Source organism: Sus scrofa, chromosome 8, assembly GCF_054392235.1.
Source record: "Sus scrofa isolate SSC_HxYL_T2T_F1_AM1 chromosome 8, Sscrofa_HxYL_maternal_Yorkshire_Landrace_v2.0, whole genome shotgun sequence".
Lineage (NCBI taxonomy): Eukaryota > Metazoa > Chordata > Mammalia > Artiodactyla > Suidae > Sus > Sus scrofa.
This window is the reverse complement of record NC_139390.1, coordinates 37282391-37304623: the sequence shown is the minus strand read 5'-3', so window position 1 is coordinate 37304623 and position 22233 is coordinate 37282391. Positions and strand designations below refer to the sequence as shown.

At 38.4% G+C, this 22233-nt stretch overlaps 1 protein-coding gene across 8 annotated transcripts in view; it reads left to right on the top strand.

Annotated features, from left to right (window-relative positions):
• Positions 1-1395: 1395 nt before the first annotated feature.
• The window catches only part of COMMD8 (COMM domain containing 8), a 76431-nt gene continuing 55593 nt past the window's right edge, over positions 1396-22233 (top strand). For 6 of the 8 annotated variants that reach the window (XR_014812384.1, XR_014812382.1, XR_014812381.1 and 3 more), the window contains exons 1-4: positions 1396-1474; positions 3200-3355; positions 7917-8069; positions 9649-9804. Coding sequence is in view for 4 of the 8 variants with exons in the window: in XM_021100563.2 (XP_020956222.1) it covers positions 1409-1474; positions 3200-3355; positions 7917-8069; positions 9649-9804 (531 nt within the window). In the remaining 4 variants the exon portion in view is untranslated. Of the gene's footprint in view, positions 1475-3199; positions 4969-7300; positions 8070-9648; positions 9805-10853; positions 14862-22233 lie in introns of those variants that run through there. The other 2 variants (XM_003128956.5, XM_084971953.1) reach the window with 2 other exon arrangements.

Sequence of the window (22233 nt, the reverse complement as noted above, 5' to 3'; positions counted from 1 at the left end):
AAGTGGCTAATTTTAAAAGAGGGACATCCATGAAAATTCAAGAAGTGGGTGTAAGGTAGAGAAAAAGCATTTGTGCTAACTCTTGAAGGATGTCACTGGGTAGTTTTTTTATGCATAGCCCACAGACTAAAATAAAATTCTTTCTTTCCTGTGGTATGCTTTATCACCTTGCACTACTTTTACTGTTAAGTTTATATTGGATTGTAATTCCTGTTTCTCTCTCCAACCTACTCTGCTTCTGCACATACTTCTGGATGTCAGGGATCGTCTTATCATTACTGAATTCTTCAGAACTTGATTAAAGTAACAGCTGTAATAACGAGAGAAATCACAGAAAGACTGGGTTTTAGGTTTGGCCCAACGTTGAGTGTGACTCTAGAGTCTGACTGATTTTTTTTCACTTCAGGCTGTGCTCTTAACTTAGCTCACGTTTTTAGGGACTTTTAGGGTTGACAGATTAAATAGAAGATACCCAGTTAAACTTTCGGATAAATAAGTAATACTTTTTTTTGCCCTTTTTGGGGCCACATCCGTGGCATATGGAGGTTCCCAGGCTAGGGATCTAATCGGAGCTACAGCTGCCAGCTTACACCACAGCAACACCAGATCCGAGCTTTGTCTGCAACCTACACCACAGCTCACTGCAAGGCCTGATCCTTAACCCACTGAACAAGGCCAGGGACTGAACTCACAACCTTATGGTTCCTAGTCAGATTCGTTTACACTGTGCCACAACAGCAATTTCAATGAACACTTTTTTTAGTGTATGTTCCATGCAATATTTAGGGCATACTTATAAGACACATTCGTTGCTAATCTGAAATTTCATATTTAACTGGACATCTGACAACGCTACGAACTTCTCTAATTTTGTCACCTGGAATTGGAGATGAAACTAGTATCTTCTTAGGAAATCTATATAAAGACTCTCCGCATGGAAACTCTCAATTTGCCTTTCAAATTAAGACACTCTAGCAATAGACATAAGCCAAACCTCCAGGAAAATGAGTCTGGCACACCCCTAAATGTGGCTACCCCTTTTAGATGGTTTTCTAAAGAGTGCAGAAAAAGCTCAACAGAACTCCCAGCAAAATTGCACACTACTTTGAAAGATTTGCAAACGTGCTTTCAGTCTAACGCTCGCCCAGCTGAACTATATCGACTGGGCCAAATGTGCTTCTCTTGCAATTTCTAAGGGTGTTTAAGCAAAGTCGTATCAGGTTTAAAGAATTTTCCTTAATTACCGGAGAAAGCGTGGGCAGCATCTCTGCGCACGCGCACAAGGGCTCCTGCGTCTCCGCGCCCGCCCCCCACCCCGCCCGAACCGAGGGAGTCACGTGGGCAGGCGCAGGCCCCCAAAGGAAACGCTGAAGCTTGTCACGTGACCGATCCTCTGTTTCACACAGGGATGGAGCCGGAAGAAGGGACGCCCTTGTGGCGGCTCCAGAAGCTGCCTGCGGAGCTGGGCCCGCAGGTGAGGAGGGCGCAGAGGATGGCTGTGCTAGGCCGGCTCCCGGGCGGCCAGGCCTTCGGGGCAGATACGAGCCGCTGCAGGCTCGCGCAGGCTTCCCAGGGAAGGGAGAGGGAAGAGGTGTGATACGGAGTGGCCCGCCCCCTGCTTACCCTAGCGAGCCTTGGAGGCAGGGGCTCAGGGTACTACTTCCGGGGACCTGGCTTGAAGGCGCCCCTCCGGAGGCTTGGCGCGTAGACACTGCCCGGCGGTGCCCGCTCCTGGCTGGGAAACTGTCTACGTCCTCGCGCAGCCGGGAGCCCCAGAGACCCTGGGAGGCGGGGGTGGGGGTTGGGGGAGTGGCCACGTAGTTTTTCAAAGTTCACAGCCTGGAGGCGGTGGCTTGCAGCCTATTTGTTTCATTCATTCATTCAATACAAACCTCCGGAACGCTCCCCTCTGCACCAAGCGCAGTGCTAGGCGCTGGGGATACCTTGATGACCTAAAGAAGCTTATCCTACTGCCTTGAGGGCGACAGAAAAAAATATTGCTAAATGCTACCAAAAACTGGGAGAATTACTTTAAGTGGGGTGGTTCAAGTGCTGGTATAGCACATACTCAGTTAATACATGTTAAAAGGCATTAAACATGGTACCAGCAATAGTATTTAGTAATAGTGATGATAACAAGAAGAAGAAGGACAGCAATGGCAAGCAATGTTTAATGCCAGGATTGTCCAAGTGCTTTACATATATTCTTATTCAATCCTTACAACAGCGTTATGGGGGTAGATGATGTCTTTGTTTTACTATGAAGAAGTGGGCACAGAATGTTTAAATACCTTGGCTAAACTAGTAAGTAGTGGAACTAGGACTCAGACTAGCCAGTTTTGCTCCACAATGCACTATCTTCTTACGCACAGTTATATGTGTTAGGATTTCCATTTGGCGTTAAGGTAGGGTAGAGAGAAAGGAATGTAAGAAAGAAAAAGAAAGGCACTGAGGTCTTTTTTGTAGTGGCCAAAAGAAGTCAGTGTGGATATTGTGGAAAATGGAGAGAAGGGGTTTGTATATATACATTTTAAAAGACTCTGATCTAAGAGTCACCTTGTTTTTTGGTTTTTTGGTTATTGATATAAATACAATGTGTAAGGAATCCTAAGGAGAAACTTTTATTCTCACCATTTTATTTTCAGGAATTTTGGAAAAACAGCAGTGTATCTATAAAATTATTTTAGCTTCTGAAGGTCAACAAAATTACAGAAGGTTTGGTTTGTGTGTGTGAAGCTCTAACTTTTTTTTTTTGCTTTTAGGGCTGCACCTGCGACATATGGAAGTTCCCAGGCTAGGGGTCGAATTGGAACTACAGCTGCTGGCCTATGCCACAGCCAAAGCAATGCCAGATCTGAGCCCCATCTGCGACCTACACCACAGCTCACAGCAACGCCAGATCCTTAACCCACTGATCAAGGCCAGGGATCAAATCCACATTCTCATGGATACTAGTCGGGTTCGTAACCAGCTGAGCCACAACAGGAACTCACTAAATTTTAATAAAATGATGTTAGCCAAAAAAACAAAAAAGTGAAAAACTACTCTGTGCAGTAGCTTGAAGCAGGATCTCACTTCCCAGTCCAGGGGTTGGATATGGGCTGCAGTGGTGAAAGCTCCGAATCGTAACCACTAGGCCACCAGGGAGCTACCCATGATTTTACTTATAATTAATTAATCTCCTTTTTTCTCTCTGTAGCTTCTTCACAAAATAATTGATGGCTTTTGTGGTCGAACTTATCCTCTCTACAAGGATTATCAGAGTGTTTGGGATTCAACAGAATGGATGCATGTTCTAGAAGACATTACCGAATTTTTCAAAGCTGTAGTTGGTAAAAATTTAACTGATGAAGAGGTAACTTCACTCCAAGTTTCTATGTCTTAGGATAAAATAAATAATTTGTGTTTAGATTTTTTTTTTATGAAGTTGGTGTTTAGGGCACTATGGAGCACAAGGGCCATCATCAGTAAGTGTCTGATAGAAAATGTCATAATTGTGAGGAAGTGGAAAATCTGTGCAAGTTCTGGGTTTTTGTAGTTTGGGTTTTGATTGTATTTTTTTAAGTCGTGAAGCATTTGAATCAGAAGAAAACCAAACGTTATACAAATGACATCTATATTCCAATTACCACAATTGAACAGTTGTTAATATTTTACTTTATGTATTTCAGGTTCGTGTGTGTGTTTTAGAAAGAAGGCATTACAGATAAATATCACCCTCCCACTAGAGATTACTGCTTGTGAATTGTGTGCATGTTTTGTATTCTATATTGTATGAATGTTTGCATCTTTAAGCGATATGTATGCAATTATTTGAGCTGTTTAAATGTGTAACTTGTAAATGGTAACATATGCATCCATTTGTAGTTTTTCTGCAACATTGTGTTTCAGATTCATTAATGTTGAAAAATGTAGATCTTCTTTATATGTTTTAACCCCTCTTAGTATTTGATGATAGAAATTAGTGGAACTTATTTTTCTGTCCCCCTACTGATGAACGTTGGATCATTGCCTCTTTTATTGTGATGAATAGTGCTGCTAGAAACATTTTGTGTTTGTCTTCTTGTACACATACACATATGGGCAAGCTTTTCTAGGATAGATATCTTTAAGTGAACTTGAAGGGTATTCTTCCATTGAATTGCTTTTGTACCTTTGCCAAGTTATTTGGGCATGTTTGTGTAGGTTGTCCACTTGGGGAAAAATGGAGTATGTTTGTCATTTTGACTTGGGTGATATTCTGAATATGAGTTCTTGGATATTTGTACTTTATGTGTCTTCTATTGTATTGCTTGCCTTTTCAGTCCCTTAGCAGTGTCTTATGTATAGAAGTTCTGGATTTTACTTTTTTATTTTTTGTCTTTTGAGGGCCACACCCGTGGCATATGGAGGTTCCCAGGCTAGGAATCTAATTGGAGCTGTTACCCCCGGCCTATGCCAGAGCCCAGCAACGCCAGATCTGAATCTCGTATGCAGCCTACACCATAGCTCACAGCAATGCCAGATCCTTAAACCACTGAGCGAGGCCTGGGATCGAACCTATAACCTCATGGTTCCTAGTTGGATTCGTTTCTGCTGCGCCACGACAGGAACGCTGAAGTTCTGAGTTTTAATCAAGTCCAATTTGTTAATGTTTCTTTTGATGGTTAGTGATATTAATGCTGTGGTAAGAAACATTTGTGCTACAGAGTCATGAAGCTGTTTTTATATATTTTCTTATAGAAGCTTGAATGTTTTAGCTTTTACATTTATGTCACCGATGCATTTTGAATGAATATTTGCATATAGAGATCATGTTCAGATTTTTCCATATGATGTTTTCTTGACCTAGTAACATTTATTGGAATGACCATCTTTGCTGCATAGAATTGCTGTGCAGTCCTTCTTGAAATCAGGTGACCATATCTGTATGAGTCTATATCTGGGCTCTTTTTTTTTTTTTTTTTTTGTCTTTTTGCCTTTTCTAGGGCTGCTCCCGCGGCATATGGAGGTTCCCAGGCTAGGGGTCTAATCAGAGCTGTAGCCGCCGACCTACACCAGAGCCACAGCAACGCGGGATCCTTAACCCACTGAACAAGGCCAGGGACCGAACCTGCAACCTCATGGTTCCTAGTCAGATTCGTTAACCACTTCGCCACGACAGGAACTCCTCTGGGCTCTTATTCTGCTCCATCATATTTGCCCATACAGCAATGTCTTTATTACTGTAGAATTAAAGCTACATTTAAGTTTTGATATCTGGTAGTAGAAGATCTTCAACTTTATGTTTCTTCAAGATTGCCTTGATTATTCTAGATCGCCTTGATTTCCAGGTATATATAAAAATCAGCTTGTCAATTTTAACGAAAAAAAAACCTGCTGAAATTTTGATAGGGAGTTTAGCTTGGGCTGCCATAACAAAAACCTGAGGGTGGAGAGCTTAAATAATAGGAGTTAATCTCTCATGGTTCTAGAGACTGGGAGTCTAAAATTAAGTCACTGGCTGATTCTGGCCCCTGGTGAGGGCTTTTTTCCCTGCTGTGGATGGTTGCCCTCTCCCTCTGACCTCATATGGCTGTTGTGGGTGAGGGGTGGAGACAGAGGGCAAACTCTCTGGTGTTTCTTATCATGACCTTATCTAAACCTAATTACCTCTCTAAGGCCCCATTTCCAGGTATCACTTTGGGGGGTAGTGTTTTAACATGAATATTGAGGGAACACAATTCATGGCCCATAGCAATGAATCCCTGGATCATTTGGGGGGGGGGGGATTGACATTATAACAGTATTGAGCCCTCTGATCTATGAACATGGTATAACCTATTTAGATTAGCGTCAATTTCTTTTTAATATTTTGTAGTTTTCAATGTATTTTATTGGATTTATTTTTAAGTAACTGGTATTTCTGATATTTTAAAATTTTGTTCTTTGCTAGTATGTAGGAACAAAGTTGATTTTTATATACTTTGTACCCAACAAAATTTTTAAGTTTATTTACTGTATCTAATGGTTTTTGAATTTTTTTGTATGCAGTCTTTTTTTTTTCAGTTTTACTACCTTTATTTATTTATTTACTTTTTTATTGCACTGGCTAAGATATTTAGGATAGTGTTGGGGGTCGGGGGAAAGCCATGCCTTGTTCCTAATCTTAGGGAAAATGTATGTGTTTACTCTTTCACCATTTAGTATGTTAGCTGTATGATTTTACAGCTGCTATTCATGATCAGACTAAAGAAGCTTCCTACAATTCTTACTTTGCTGAGAATTTTTATCATTAATAGATACTGAATTTTATGAAACACTTTTTTCCTGAATTTATTATTTTCCACCTTTATTTTGTTAATGTGATGCCTCACCTAGGTTTTTTGTTTGTTGTCTTTTTAGGGCCATATCCAGACATATGGAAGTTCTCAGGCTAGGGGTCAAATCAGAGCTATAGCTGCTGGCTACACCACAGCCATAGTAATGCAGGATCTGAGCCACATCTGTGACCTACACCATAGCTCACAGCAACACCACAGCTTACAGCAATGCCGGATCCTTAGCCCACTGGTCGAGGCCAGGGATTGAACTGTGTTCTCATGGATACTAGTTGGGTTTGTTACCCCGGAGCCACAATTGGAACTCCATGCCTTACACTGATTTTTTAAATGTAAAGCTAACCTTACACTGCAAAAATAAACCCCACTTAGTCATGATATATTATCTGTTTATGTATCTTTTGATATGTTTTGCCAGTATCTTATTTAGGGTTTTTTCCATCTATATTTGAGTGATACAGGTCCACTTGTATATCTATGTATTTTTCTGTTCTCCTGGAGTGAATTAGGAAGTTTTCCTTTTCTCTGGAAGATTTTATGTGAAATCAATTTTATTCTTTTGTCACTTAGAATTGTGTTACCATGTTGCTTAATTTTTAAATTCTTGGGATTTTTTTGTTTTCATTTATTTACACAGTGGCCGCAAAATATGAATAGTAGGATTCCATTCCTTTGAAATCTGTTGTGATTTGCTACATGGCTTAACATACGGTTCATTTTCATGGACGTTCCATAAACATTTGATGGTAGTATGTATTCTACAGCTGTTGCATGTAGATTCGGTTAAGTAGAAAGTGTTTTTCGGAGTTCCTGTTGTGGCGCAGTGGTTAACGAATCCGACTAGGAACCATGAGGTTTTGGGTTCGGTCCCTGCCCTTGCTCAATGGGTTAAGGATCCGGTGTGGCCGTGAGCTGTGGTGTAGGTCACAGATGAGGCTTGGATCCTGCGTTGCTGTGGCTCTGGCACAGGCCGGCAGCTACAGCTCGGATTAGACCCCTAGCCTGGGAACCTCCATATGCCACGGGAGCGTCCCAAGAAATAGCAAAAAAGACAAAAAAAAAGAAAAAAGAAAGTGTTTTTCAATTCTATGTCTTTAATCATTTTTTTTTTTTTTTTGGTTTCTATCAGTTACTGAGGGGTGTGGTATTGTCTCTTAATTATGAAAGCTGACTTACCCATTTCTCTTTTTTCTCCCAAGTTTTGCTGTTTTATAGAGTATATATTTTGAAGCTATATTATTAGGTGCACACAAATTTATGATTGTTATACAGTTCTGTTGAACAACCCATTTGCAGTCCTGTTCTGTTTTTTATAATTCTTACTGGCTTAAAGACTATGTTGTCTGATACAGTAATTATACCAGCTTTAGTGGTTTCCAAGTATATTCACTCTTACACTGCTTCATCAGTCAGTCCTTTTCCTCTACTTTCTGTTTTGCAAAAATTTGTTAAAATCTCTATTTACTGGTTTTGCATTTCATTTTATTCTTTTTATAGTTACAGAAGTATTTTTTATCATTTACTATCATCTTAAGGGGTATGTGAAAGAGTGTAAATATTTACATCTTGAACAGAAAGCCCTTTTTACATATATTCTAACCATTTTTATTTTCACAGATATCTCAGCAGTTGAATCAGTTGAATTCATCTCATCAAGAAGCGATCATGAAATGCTTAAAAAGTAGAAAAGATGAAATCAAGCAGGCTCTGTTAGAAGAAATAGTTGGTATTTCCTCAGCACAGCTACAGGATTTTGATTGGCAGTTAAAGGTGAGAAGATGCTTATTTATGAGTATTTGCTTTTTTTCATTTGAATAGATTTGTTTTTATAATATAAATCTAAAATGTCTGTTATTTATTTATTTGCCCTTTTATGGCCACTCCCACAGCATATGGAGGTTCCCAGGTTAGGGATCAAATTGGAGCTATAGCCGCTGGCCTATACTACGGCCACAGTGCAATGCAGGGTCCTTAGCCCACTGAGCAAAGCCAGGGATCGAACCTGCATCCTCATGGATGCTAGTCAGATTTGTTTCTGCTGAGCCATGACAGGAACTCTGATTTCTGTTATTTTTGAGAATACATTTTACTAAAAAAGTATTGAAGATAATTAAAATTATATCTTTTGTGTTAACTTGGGCTTCACTAAGTGCACTACAGATATCCAAACCATATATGATAACATTACATGGATAATAAGTTACTAAAGGACTAAAAGTCATATGGATGAAGGAATATATGTATATGTTTATGCTTTGTGACTTTGGAGGGTAGGACCAAAGCTAATATATAATATGTAACAAGATGGGTTTGATTCAAGCCAGGGAATAATTATTCAACTACTATGAGTATCCGGCAATTATTTTCACCTCTTTTCGAGATAGAACACTCCTCCACATTGTTGGTATTCAAGCATAGGCTGAGAATCCACTTATTGGAACTACTGAGGAGAATTATTCATGATGTGGACAACCTGAAGGTGATACTTAGAAATTGCAGATATTATGAGTCCTGGGTTTTGGAGAAAAAATGAAGGAGATGCGTGGGGTTTTGTTTGATCCTGTAATGTACGTACCACAGGGGTGTCGCTTCAGGTTTTTTGTTAGGGAAGGAGTCCTTATCATTGCCCAAGTAAAATTTTCAAGTGGCAGCATGCAAAATCCAGTTATTGTAGAGTGTCCTGGCTCAGATTGCAGGAAAATTGAGTTTCTTCTTGCCATCTGCCCGTGAAGCTGTGGTTGATTGGTGCTTGTTTCAGAAACAGTTAGTGTTATAAACATCTGGTCCTTCTCTCTCCTCTTTAGGCAGAAAGTAGAAGAGGTCAAAGCGTCAGATGTTTTTGTTGAGTGTCTCTAATCGAAGACAGTATCCTGACAACATTGATCAATAGTTTAGTTGATGGTTAGCTGCTCATGATTTAAGGGTCTTAATTTCTGAAGTTTACCTGTGTTTTTCTATTGTTGTATCTGGACTTTCATCCTCTTGGTATCTTTACACTTCTTTAAGAATTCTCCATCTTTCTTGATGCATTGGATCATTGAGTACTTCCTAGCCACAACTCTACTCTAGATTTCTGTACCTACCAGAGAATGCTGACTGGTTGTCTTTTCTCTCTAACCTATTTCTCTTTTATTCACTCTTCTTCTTTTTCTGTTCCTCAAATATGTGCTGAGTTGGCATGGGTTTAATTTCTTGTATTTCTTTCACATTTCCCTGGACTTCATAGCAAAAAGGAGTACTTTTTTTTTTTTTTTTTTTTTTTAGTGTGTTGTTCATAAGTGCTGATGCATATTTAATATATTACTTTTTAAAACAACTTACTAATTACTGTTTCCCTCATTGTAAACAGCTTGCACTTTCAAGTGACAAGATTGCTACATTACAAATGCCACTTTTAAACCTTCATCTAGATGTGAAAGAAAATGGTGAAGTCAAACCTTATTCTGTTGAGATGAGTAAAGAAGAGCTGCAGAATTTAATAAATTCCTTAGAAGCAGCTAATAAGGTATGTGTTTTAATTTTGTTGAATGGTTCAAAATATTTAAGTTTTGATTGTGATACCATTAGAGCAATAGAAGGAAAACTAATTGTTCATGTTTAATATTTCTTTTGTTCTTCATATTTTATGTCAAGCACAGAAAATACTTTGTTATGTTCTGCCTCTCTAGTTTTAGATATTATAAATTTTAATTTACATTAATAGAACATAATTTATCAAGTAATTAGTTTTGAAAGAATAACAGCTAGATTTGTTTTGCTCCAGTGCTCATTAATGATAAAAAATAAAAATTTTCACTTGGGGCTGTGTAAATAATTGATTCTGAATAGATTTCATGATTAAAAATAATTATGATCTTGAAGAAAAGATTGGCTTATTTAACTGGGCAAATAGGAAATTGCTTTAAGTACAGGAGACAAAATATGGCTTGTAGTTATTATAATGAAATCAGGTTAAGACAGAATAAAACTCATGAAGGGCTAAAAGCTTTACATTTACCAAGGAATGGCTAAATAATGGTGATCATTCTGAGTGTTTAATGAGAAAAATAATATTTAAACGGTAGAAGCTGCTGCTTTGTGGGATGTGAACATAACTGTTGTGTATGTTGCTTTCCCTGTTGCTGAATGTTCTCTCCAGTGATTGGGTTTCAAGGGTTAAACTCACTTATTCTTACCAACCTCTCTTGCCACCAATCCCATCTTCTTGGCTCGATCTCTTTGAAACCCTGGTGTACTTCATCTTCCCTCCGTGCTCTGAAGTTACTTGGCCATCATGATGCCTTGATGACTGGTCCACATGCCCAGTAACAAGCTGGTACCCTACCTTAGGATTGGGCTACATGTCTGAAAAGGGTGTGTGGCAGTGCCTGGTGTGAGTGTTAAAGGAATCTTGAGCCATGGATCCTGGCAGACCGGTGCCCTCTGTGCCTTGCACTTAATGTCAGTTCTCCAGGCTCTTCTTCAGAGTTGTCTTCTTCATCTCATTCAGCAGATACTGGCATCATTCTGGTATAAACTGACTTCTACCCTTCCCCCACTTTTGTGTGTTTTAAGGTGGTTCTGCAGTTGAAATAACTGGAAATGACGAATACCAGCATCATCACATTCCACTGCTACAAGTGATGTGGCAGAATGAATATCATGTGTTCAGAAAACCTGCACTGTACTATTCTGGCAAGCTGAGAAAGCAGCAGTGTTGAGGTTACAAAGACAATTTATCAGCTTCCCTAAAGAACAGAAAATTATATGGTTGACAAGAAATGCGTAAAAACATGAAAGATGAAAAGGCTTTAATAGTTTATATTTTCATAGTGACTGTTTTGCTTCAATTATTAAATATTTGAGAGCTCTTTATAGATATAGAGTTTTATTGAAAACTGAAAAAGGCTCTAAAGTAATGTAAACATACAAGCACAAATATATTTGGATAATGCTTAACTGTGTGGATGGCAAGGATGTTTGTTATGGATATATATTGGTAATTTGTGATATTTAAAAAAAATAACTTTTAAAGAATGTATAAGCTGCATCTGTACTCAGGAGATTCCATGTCTTTCGCAGTTCAAAGGAAAGGTTGGAAAATGTAAAATTTCTTAGAGAGGCTCTTCAGATGTGAATAAGAAAAAAATCTGTGTGAAGAATTTTGAGATTTGAATTCTAGAAACTAAACTCTTACATTAGAACATAGATAAAAATAACACTATTACTTCTCTATGTCTGTGATCAGGAAAGTTTGCTCTGATAAAATGAATACATGTCATTGAATAGTGTATATATTGCTGTTCAAATATCAGCTAAGACTCTATATAGGTCCATATTTGCAATAAACTCTTAGTTTGTTATAAAATCTTAATGAAGTTTTGGATGTTAACAACTCCATTGGAAAACAAACCATTTTTTCATCTCACTTACCTTTAAAAACAAGCATACTGAACAAATATTTCATTTTTATCTATTGCTTTATTTCAGATGACTTCCTCTATAATACAATAACACATCACTGGTACCTGCTGTTTGCAAGCCTTATACATCATTAGAGCATCAGACTATTATTCAAGGTGTCCAGAGCAATTATTATTCTCATCTTACAGACGAAGATAGGCTTTAGCGAGATTAATAAACGTGAGCACCATCTAGCTGGTACTGCTCAAAATGTGTCAGTAGATTAATGCCACTCTGTGAACTGTTGTTACAGCTCTGTGGTCAGGTGAGGCGCTTGTGCCAGGAGGTTCATCAACATCCTGCTTTCTTCATTGAGAAATATTGGCTATGAAAAGAAAAAAAATCAGCTGAACTAACCAGTGTGCTTAGGGAAGGAGTTGATTTTACCTTCTTGTGCAAGTGCCTTGTGTCATTGTGGGCCAGTAACGGTTTGTGGACAAGCACTTTTAATCATACTGATCTAGGGTCTTTCTGCATTTCAACCCTCTATGTGGTCCTTCCTTTGAGAAGGGGAAAAAGTTCTGTACTCAGTCCTTCTCTCACTACATTAGTATGTTTAAATGTGTTATTAAAATCTGACATACTGTAAACTGCATGTATTTAAGTGGGCAGTCTGATCAGTTTTGACATATACACACCCACGAAAGTATCACCTCAGTGGCAGTGGTGAACAGCCAGCCATTGAACCACTGAAAGTGTCTTTCTGCCCTTTGTAGTCCCTGCTTCTGCACCCTGTGCCCCGACAACCACTGATCTGCTTCTTGCTGCTATCAATGGTGTTCACATTTTTGTGAGTTTAATAGAAATGGAATCATACGCTATGTCTTTGTGTGTGTGTGTGTGTGTGTGTGTGTGTGTGTGTGTGAGAGAGAGAGAGAGATCTGGCTTCTTTCATTATTACTTTGAGTCCATCCATATATCAGTAGTTCATTCCTTTTTATTGTTGAGAAATACTCTGTTGTAGAATTTTACCGTCATTTATCTGTTCACCTGTTAATGGATGTTTTGGTTATTTAAAATTTTTGGCTGTTACAATGCACAGAACATTCTTGTATATGTCTTCGTATGAACACATACTTTCTTTTGGAAGTAAATACTGTGGAGTGAATGGCTGGAAAATATGGTAGGTGTGTGTTTATCTTTTTAAGAAATTGCCAAACTGTTTTCCAAAGTGAATTTACTATTTTATGTTCCATACCACAGTCTATGAGAGTCCGCCTCTACCTCCTTGCTAACACTTGGTGTGGTCAGTCTTTTTAATTTCAGCTATTCTAACAGGTGTGTAGTGGTATCTCATTGTGGTTTTTAATAGTATTCGTTTCCCTAATGACTAATGATGTTAAGTATCTTTTCATGTGCTTATTTGCCATTTGTGTATCTTTGGTGAAGTGCCTGTTCAGATCTGTTGCCCATTTTTAAATTGGATTGTTTTCTTATTTTTTTCAGTTTTGGGAATTCTCTGTATAGCCTGGATACAAGTCTTGATCACATACGTTCCTTGAAAGTGTTTAAGTATTATCTCCCAATCTATGACTTACGTTTTTTCTCTTTTTAAAAAAATTTTTAAGACAGTTTTAGATATACAGAAAAATCAAGCAGATAGTACAAAGAGATCTCATATACCCTACATCCAGTTTCCACTATTTTATCATATTAGTATAATTTTTGTTATAAAAATTCTTTGTTATAATTGATGAATTAAATATCAATACATTATTGTTAACGAAATTCCATAGTTTATTCACATTTCCTGAGTTTCTGCCCAACGTCCCTTTTCTATTCCAAGATCCCGTTTTATATTTAGTTGTCATGTCTTTTTAGGCTTCTCTTGCTGTGAAAATTTCTTATACTTTCCTTGTTTTCGATGACCTGGACAATTTGAGGAATGTGGGGGAGATATTTTATAGGGTGTTTCTCTGTTGGCATTTAATGCTTTTCTTGCGTGTGCACTGGGCTTATGGGTTTTGGGGAGCAAGATCACAGAGGTAAAGTGCCATTTACATCACATCGTATCAAGGATGCATACTGTTACAAGATTTCTGATTTGACATTGACTTTGATCACTTGGCTGAGGTAGTGTTTCAGGTTTTTTTCACTGTAAAGTTTTTATTTCTCCTCCTTCCACACTGTCTTCTTTGGAAAGCAGTTGCTGCATGTAGCCCAAACTTAAGGAATTATGCTAAATCTTTTAGAATTCTTCTGCATAGATTTGTCTCCTATTTATTAATTTGTTTTACCATTTACCTATAGAGTATGGACTCCATAGATACTTATTTTATACTTTGGGTTATAATCCAATAGGGCACTTATTACTCAAATTTTTCCAGCTTTGGCCATTTGGAGCTCTTCAAGACAACCCCGTCAGTGGAAGTGGGTTTTATTTATTTTATATGACCTCCTCAGCTTTCTGGCAATGCAAGATGCTCTAGGCTAACCTTATCTATTTCTTGCTCAGTCCTAGAATAAAGCATTTCTCCAAGAAGCCCTGGTTCAGTTTATTGAAGAATGATATTAGAAACCAAACTAGGCGTGCTAACTGCAGTGGGGCTGTTGTTTCTTTTGGACCCTCTGAACTGACAGAACAAAGAAATATGTGCATGTAAATTCACCTGTCCATATACACATATCTATGAATGTTTCTTTATATAATCATGTGTATGTTACGCTGCTCATGAGTTCATCTTGATAACTCCAACTCTGATCCATTGCCAGAGGGATCATTCTAGCCTGCTACCCTCCTTTATTTGTTAAATCCACATTTGAGCAAGTGAGAATCCTGACTCCCACCATCCACCATCCATTTACTTAATTGTTCAGTTCCAAACTATATATAGAGCAGTATCCAAGTTGTTAATCTCTACCCCTGTGGACAAAAAACTGTCTTTTAGGAAGGATTTATCTGCAGTTCCTTTTGCCTTTAGTCTTACAAACTCCACTCATTTCCAAGTTATTTAGGTCATTACCTTTTTTCCCATTTTTCCTTGGTGAAGTTGTTTTATACATTTGTAATAGATATTTTTGGGCCACAGTCTGTCTTCCTTGCTGGGATCCTCCAACTTCCTAAATTTAAATTTGCATACATTAAAGTTGTCGTGTTGAACAGTTCTGAGCGTTGACAAATGCGTGGTGTCATGTTTTGTGGGGGAGGGCATCAAGAGGACTTGACCACCTGTTAACCTGTGAGCTGGACCCCGGCAGTGGGAGGTTCCCCGCCCCCTCTCTTGTCCTCGGGCTGTGTGTTTCATTTGTCTTTTCCACTCCCAGAAGCTGCCCCAAGGATACTGCCTTGAGATGATAATGTGGTATTGAGACTCTCTGAACAATATATGTGAAGGAGTCCAGTTAAGGCTTCTACATAAACTTTCAGGATTGAGTGGGTTGCTGTGGAGGTTTGTTTTTCTTGCAGCCGCCCAAGACAAGCCTTGTCAGTTCCCTTGCTTATTCGGATTGCCACCTACCAGTCTTGAGTGGTTCACCTCTTTCTTTGGACTGGCTTCAGATGACACTTGGGAAACTCCCGAGGTTGTGAACTAGCACATGTGTTGACTCTACAGAATAGCTCAACATCCTAAAAATCCCCTATGCTTTATACATAATTCACTTCTACTCTTCTTCCTCCGAACCCCAGACAGTCATTTTTTCTTAATTACTTTATAGTTTTGCCTTTTCCAGAATGTCATATAATTGGGATCATGTAGTTTGTCATCTTTTTAGACTGGCTGCTTTCACTCAGCAGTGTGCATTTCCTCCACTTTTTTTTTTTTTTTTTTTTTTTTTGCTTCTATAACTCCTTTCTCTTTTCTCTCTGAATACTATCTCATTGTATAGATGTACACCTATTCACCTATTGAAGGAAGTTTTTTTTTTTTTTTTTTTGGCAATTACAAATAAAGCTCCCGCAACTATGCACAGGCAGGTTTTTATGTGGATTCAAGTGTTCAGATTAAATGAGTAATACCTAGGAATGTGAATTCTGGATCATATTGCACAACTATGTTTAATGTTGTAAGAACCTGCCCAACTTTTTCAAAGTGGCTGTACCACTTTGCATTTCTTTCTTTCAAGTTGTGGGAAAAGCCATAACGTGAAATCTGTTCTTTTAACAGAATGTTTAAGTGTCCAGTACAGAATTGTTAACTCTATGTATGTTGTTATATAGCAGAGCTCTAGAACTTTCTCATCCTGTTATCATTGAAACTCTAGCCTCAAAGAGCAACTCCTATTTCTCCCTCCTACAGCCCGTGGCAATCACCATTCTACTTTCTGCTTCCGGAATTTGACTACTTTTTTTTTTTTTTTTAGAGCCGCACCCATGGCATATGGAAGTTCCTAGGTGAGGGGTCAAATCTGAGCTACAGATGCAGGTCTACGCCACAGCCACAGCAATGTGGGATCTGAGCTGTGTCTGCGACCTACACCAACAGCTTATGGCAACACCATATCCTTAACCCACTGAGCGAGGCCAGGAATGGAACCCTTGTCTTCATGGATACTAGTCGGGTTCTTTACTGCTGAGCCACATCGGGAACTCTGGAATTTGACTACTTTAGATACTTCATGTAAGTGGAATCATGTAGCCTTTGCCCTTCCGTAAGTAGCATATATCACTTAAAATGTCCTCAGGATTTCTTTTCTTCCTTCCTTTCTCTTGCTCTTTTCTTTTCTTTTCTCTCTCTCTCTCTCTCCTTCCTTCCTTCCTTCCTTCTTTCTTTCTTGTTAAAGCTAAATAATATCCCAATTTATGTGTATATCACATTTTCTTTATCCATTCTTCTGTTAATGGACATTTAAGTTGTTTTCACCTCTCGGCCGTTTTTGACTAATGCTGCAGTGAGCGCAGGAGTGCAAGATCTCTTCAAGAGCCTGTTTCCAGTTCTTTTGGATAAATACCTCGAAGTGGGATTGCTGAATCACATGGTAGTTCTATTTTTAATTTTTTTGAGAAATCTTCATACCGTTTTCCATAGCGGTGACGTAATTTTACATTCCCTCCAATGGTGCCCAGGGGTCCTCATTTCGCCTTATCCTTGGCGGATACTAGTAACAACACACATACACAAACACTCTCTTTATTTATTATCTGTAATCATTAGAGCAAATCCCAAACATACTACATATATACCTGTTCCTTCCTAGTCTAAACGAACCTGGATGGTCATTTGTTTCTCCCATTTTATAACATGGTCGTTTGGGAATAGTAGCCAAGTGTAGGGTGTCCCAACCCCTGGTAGCTCCGCAGGCCAAGGTTCTGCTGATAAAGTGCAGGTTCCCAGGTATTTTGCTGGATGGATGTTAAAGTCATTCCTAGGCCTGAATTTAGGCTCTTCTTGAAAAGCTGTTCCACTAATCACCAATTAATGGATAAATGAGCTTCACACCTTTTATCTGTTCATTATTTTATTGTCAACATATTTCTGAAGGGAGAGAATGAGTTTGGAGGTTGCAAGTCTTCAAATAAGGAAAGACTGACAAGTAGGCCGACTCTACTATTCATATTTACAGTGGAGATTTTAAAAAGAAATGTGACAGAATGCACCTCACAAATGGATGCTATTAAAGTCCATTTTAGGCATTTTTCGAATACAAGGAGACTTCATTTCTTCTTCTAATGTCCTAATATATAAACACTCTATATGTTCAAATGTTTGTAAAGCATGTTATCTTAAATAATATTAAAAAAAAAAGTCATATAGAAATAAGCTCCTGGAAAAGTGCTGGTGTTTTCCCCCAATTGTTGGATAATACTGCAAAGAATTTCTTTCAAATAAAGGGATTTTGTTTTGCATTAAATTTTGTAGTAAACTCTCTCAAATGGTAGATTCAGAATTCTAAACATTTTTAAGGATTATAAAAAGATACGCTTGAAATCTTGCATTTTTAAAACATAGTACAAAGTAAGCTTTTTATGTGTAGGCATTTTTAATTTAAAAAAGTTTTATTTATGTTTTAGGAATAAACAGGCTAACATAAATTGTACATATTTACAGCAATAAACTACATTTCAGAAGCTGCACAAGGGCTTTTGTAAGCATAGCTGATGGTTTTCAACACCAGCCTTCAAACGTGATTTCTTTCATTTGCTGCAACATTTAAAATCTTGTAGTACCAAAGCAAAGAAAACAACTTATTTTATAGCAAAGCCACACTATTAACAAAATACTGAGTAAACTACAGTCCTGTGACTGGTAGCAAATCTGTGAGTCCTGAAATCAAGAGCACAAGCATTTCTTGTGTCCATACCTGATTGCATGTGAGTTGATTTTGCATTTCACAAGAATTCACGGTTACTCAATGAATGATGAATAGAAAAAAGGCCATGAAAGGTAAAAGGGTCAGGAATCAGAGGACACTGAACAACTTCTTTGTCACTGATTCACTGCTTAGAAGGAAATCTATTTCCTTTGTGTATAAATCACCATCTACAGGCTTCGTGGATTTTGTCCACAGATTGTTTTTGAGAGCGAAGGCATAACATCAAATACTTTCAAGCGTGTAAAAAGGAATTAATGAAACCCTTAGGATATTTAATCAAATTCCTAACTGAAAGGGTACAAATCAAGCACACTGTATGAAAGTTTGAGATCGCATGTAAAAAGCAGCTGCAGGAAATCACAAGTTTCATTAGGACAGCAGTTTCAGTCAGAAAATGCAGCATACAGTGATACAAAATAGAAACTTGAATTATAAAAGTAAGGAGTCTACCTTTTCTTTCTTGGCATTTGTTAAACCTGTCTCATTAAAATTTCTGTACGTTTCCAGAAATACTCATTCTGGCCAGTTAGCTTTTTTAGTAGTCTTGAAGGCATACAAAAGTAGTCGCTGCTTATGTAAGAAACCAAATGCTTATGTCAAAAGAGCAAAAAAACATTAAACTATTGTAATTTATGTACCTGTGCAATTAAAGGAGTTCTGCCTGCTGAAAAATAAAGAGGGAGAGGGAGATTATTTTATTTACAAAAACTGTGTGATACCATTCAGGATATGAATTAGCTAATTCATGTTTAGTAGGAGGGTAAATAGTTCATCAAATTGATTAGTGGAGATTAAAGACACAAGGAACAAAACACTTAACATCTAACATATTTGGTGAGTTCAGCATAACGGATTTTGAGAGGCAACAGAAGGTATGAATTTCTTTCTGTGTACATGTAGCACCTGCTTTTGAAAGATCCAGTTGTGTAGTATAGGATGCTGTCAATTACAATAGTGGGAGACTGGTTTAGAAAGTTCAGTTAATTTTTGGATTCAATCAAGTTTTAAGTGAGATGGTAGCCAAAGAGATGTTCTATTGCTGGCAGGATAGTAATGTTCCCATTTTTAGCCAAATGAGTCCTCTTTCCCAAACCTAAATATCTATGTAAAGATCATTGCCTCAGGTTGAGTCTCTTTGGGTAAAGTCAGAGACAGGACATAATTACTCAGAGATGATGGACAGCCAAGAGAATGTTTCAAGCAAGCCACCCTAACCCAGTTGAGTTTCTCTCAAAAACAATTTTATTTGGATTTATACAGTATTAAAGTTTCCGATTTACATTTCCACGAATCTTTTAGATGAAACGACAGCGTTATTTCACAGTAGTCATTAGGTTCCCATCACAATGACACAAAATGTTGCCTGGTGGTCAAAAATAAAAAGCTTATTTAAAGATGTCAAAAAAAATTTTGGTCCTTGTAAACATTTATATCATTTGGAATTTCCAAAACCTTCATGCAATCTTGACTTTGTAATAACGCCACATTGTAGTTTTTATCAAGAGGGTTATTGGCCCTCTCTAAAATAAGGAGTTGAGCAACACAGTGAATATATGCATATCTAATCATGATTATTCCATACTTAGAAGAGCAGTGGATGTTCTGAATATGAAATATCGCTTGTACATATAATTCTATTTTCCACGACACTGCAGGGGTTAGAATAATCAAGGGGCTTCCCCAAAATGTTTCAGGAGCATTGTTGCAAAATAGAAGTATTTCAAGCTTTATCCAGTGAGTATTTTAAAAAGATGTGGGAAACAGATTAACATGAAATTGATGAGCTTAAAAAAGGGAAAAAGCATATACACTGTAATTCAACGTATTTGGGGGAAACATCAAGTAGAAAAATATGTTATCTAGTAAAACTAGGGCGGCTGGTTGCCACTTTGAGGTAAGGCTTGCAAATGATATCTTTTATGCAAATAAATAATATACACAATAGGAGAGCAAGAAAGTTAATGGGAGGGGGAAGAAGAAAAGGTATTTCTCTGTACATGTATTTTTTTTCTTTTTTCTTTTTGTTTTTTAGGGCTGCACCTGTGGCACATGGAAGTTCCCAGGTCAAATTAGAGCTGCAGCTGCTGGCCTGTGCCACAGCTACAGCAACAGCAACGTGGGATCAGAGGAGCTGCATCTGTGACCTACACCACGGCTCATGGCAATGTTGGATCCTTAACCCACTGATCGAGGCCCAGAGATCAAACCCGAGTCCTCATGGATACTAATTGGGTTTGTTACTGCTGAGCCACAACGGGAACTCCTCTGTACATCTATTTAATGCAACCTTGTACATCTATTTTATGCAATCTATTTTATTCACTGCCCATTAAGAGGTGATTGTCAGGAACTGCCCATCTGCCATAGATAGCTCTAAACTTTGTTTATTTCTTGGCAGATGTGAAATTTGGTGTGCAGTATTCTCTGGGAGGATTCTCTTAGAATTCACATGGGAGTGTTTCAGTACGCAGTGTAGTCCCAGCTTTAAGAGTGAACACCCTGTAGAATCTAGATTCAAAGGCTTTTAATAAGGCAAACTTGAATAAATGAGGGGAAAATGAAAGTTTAAATTAAAAATTTCCTTTTTCCATAAAAAGCAGTAATAATTAGCATGCAAAGTCCAATTCTGCTAGACCGACAGAATCTAGAATGGTGGTATTAGGATTCAGTTTGTTTAGTCATAAGCAATGGAGAAAATCTCAATGACCGCTTGGCACAACTGGGTTCAACTGTAACTTTGACTGACTGCATTAAAAAAAAAAATCCATTTAGGGTCGTAGACATAGGCTCTATGGGACTAAAATAACTTGGGGGAGGGGGAGGGGACACCTGCCTTGCAAGGTATCTATAATCCTGAAGTTACATCCGTTTTGGAAATGTGCTTCTCTATTGCTGCATTTACCAACATAGATTATTTAATCAACAGGTACAGACTGTCTATCATGAACAGAATAATAGATGTTTGGAGCAATACAAAAGAACTAGAAAATGGGGCATTTGCCCCCAAGGACCTTATGCTACTGGAAAATACACAAATGAAATAACTGTTATTGGACAAAATGGCCAGAAGGATTGAGTAGGGAGGCAGGGAGGCAGAGTGAACAGGAGGGACGGTTGCTCATGATGGCTTTTTGGATGATGTTGGCCTGATTCATACTCCAGCATTAGGGAGGGACTAGGAGGAGGCAGATCTGGGCAATGGAGAGAAAATCTCAGAATTCAAGCACAGCAAGGAGAACATTCAGGGACGATAGGTGGCTGCTGCAGTGGAAGGGTAGGGAAGGCCTGAGGATTAGCTTGTCTGAAGCTGAGCGAGGGGAACTACGAGAAATAAAGTGAGTGTGTGTGATGGCGAAGACTGAGGTCAATCATGAGTAAATGATTCTTAGGGAACCGAAACATTTTCTCCAAGGTGCTAATATTCTTAACATTTCCCTGCTCCGGGTATGGGAATTATGAGTCCCCATAATTAGCATGACTATGTCATTTATTACCTAAATGGACAATTTTGAGAGTGAAAAGTGGCTCTCCTGATAATTACACACTTGCATTACCTCAGGCAGACTGGGGCACCCTGCAGGCTATTTTTGCATAGGCTGCTCTTTCTACATTTTCCCCCAAAGAGAAAAGGCTGAGAGGCTTGTGTGTTGGGTGGGGGAGGATGGAGGAGAAGGAGAAAGGAAAGTGCAAGAGTATTTGCTGGGCAGAGTTTCTAGCTGTTGAGAGAGGAAATTACTCTCTTAGCTCCTATGCTCCACTCATCTTTGGACTACCCAGTACCTGGATCCTCAGGGTAAAAAGATTAAATCCAGGCAGAGTAGCAGAGTGGGACAAAGCTTTGCCTTTGCAGCCAAGAAAAACTGGAATTGACTGTGGTGGACTCCATCACTGACTCATTATCCAAACTTGGGTAAATCATTTTTAACCTATTTGAGCTTCTATTTCCAGATATTGGTATTGTCATCATAACTTCACAGGCTTGCAGTGAAGGTCAGATCCTGGAATTATGTGTGGAAAAGTGTTTCTGATGCCTTAGACCAATGTGTGACAGTCATCATTGGATATCTACCCAAAAGCCATTCTTCCCTCCCTTTTAACATGTCACCCCCAGTCCCCCCTTTCCCCCCAGGCATTGGAAAGCTCTGTGGTCAATGTTGCAAACCCATCTTGATAATTCCATTCCTTTTATCAGAGACTGATTCAAGCATGGATGTGTAATCCAACCCTGGCCAATGGGACA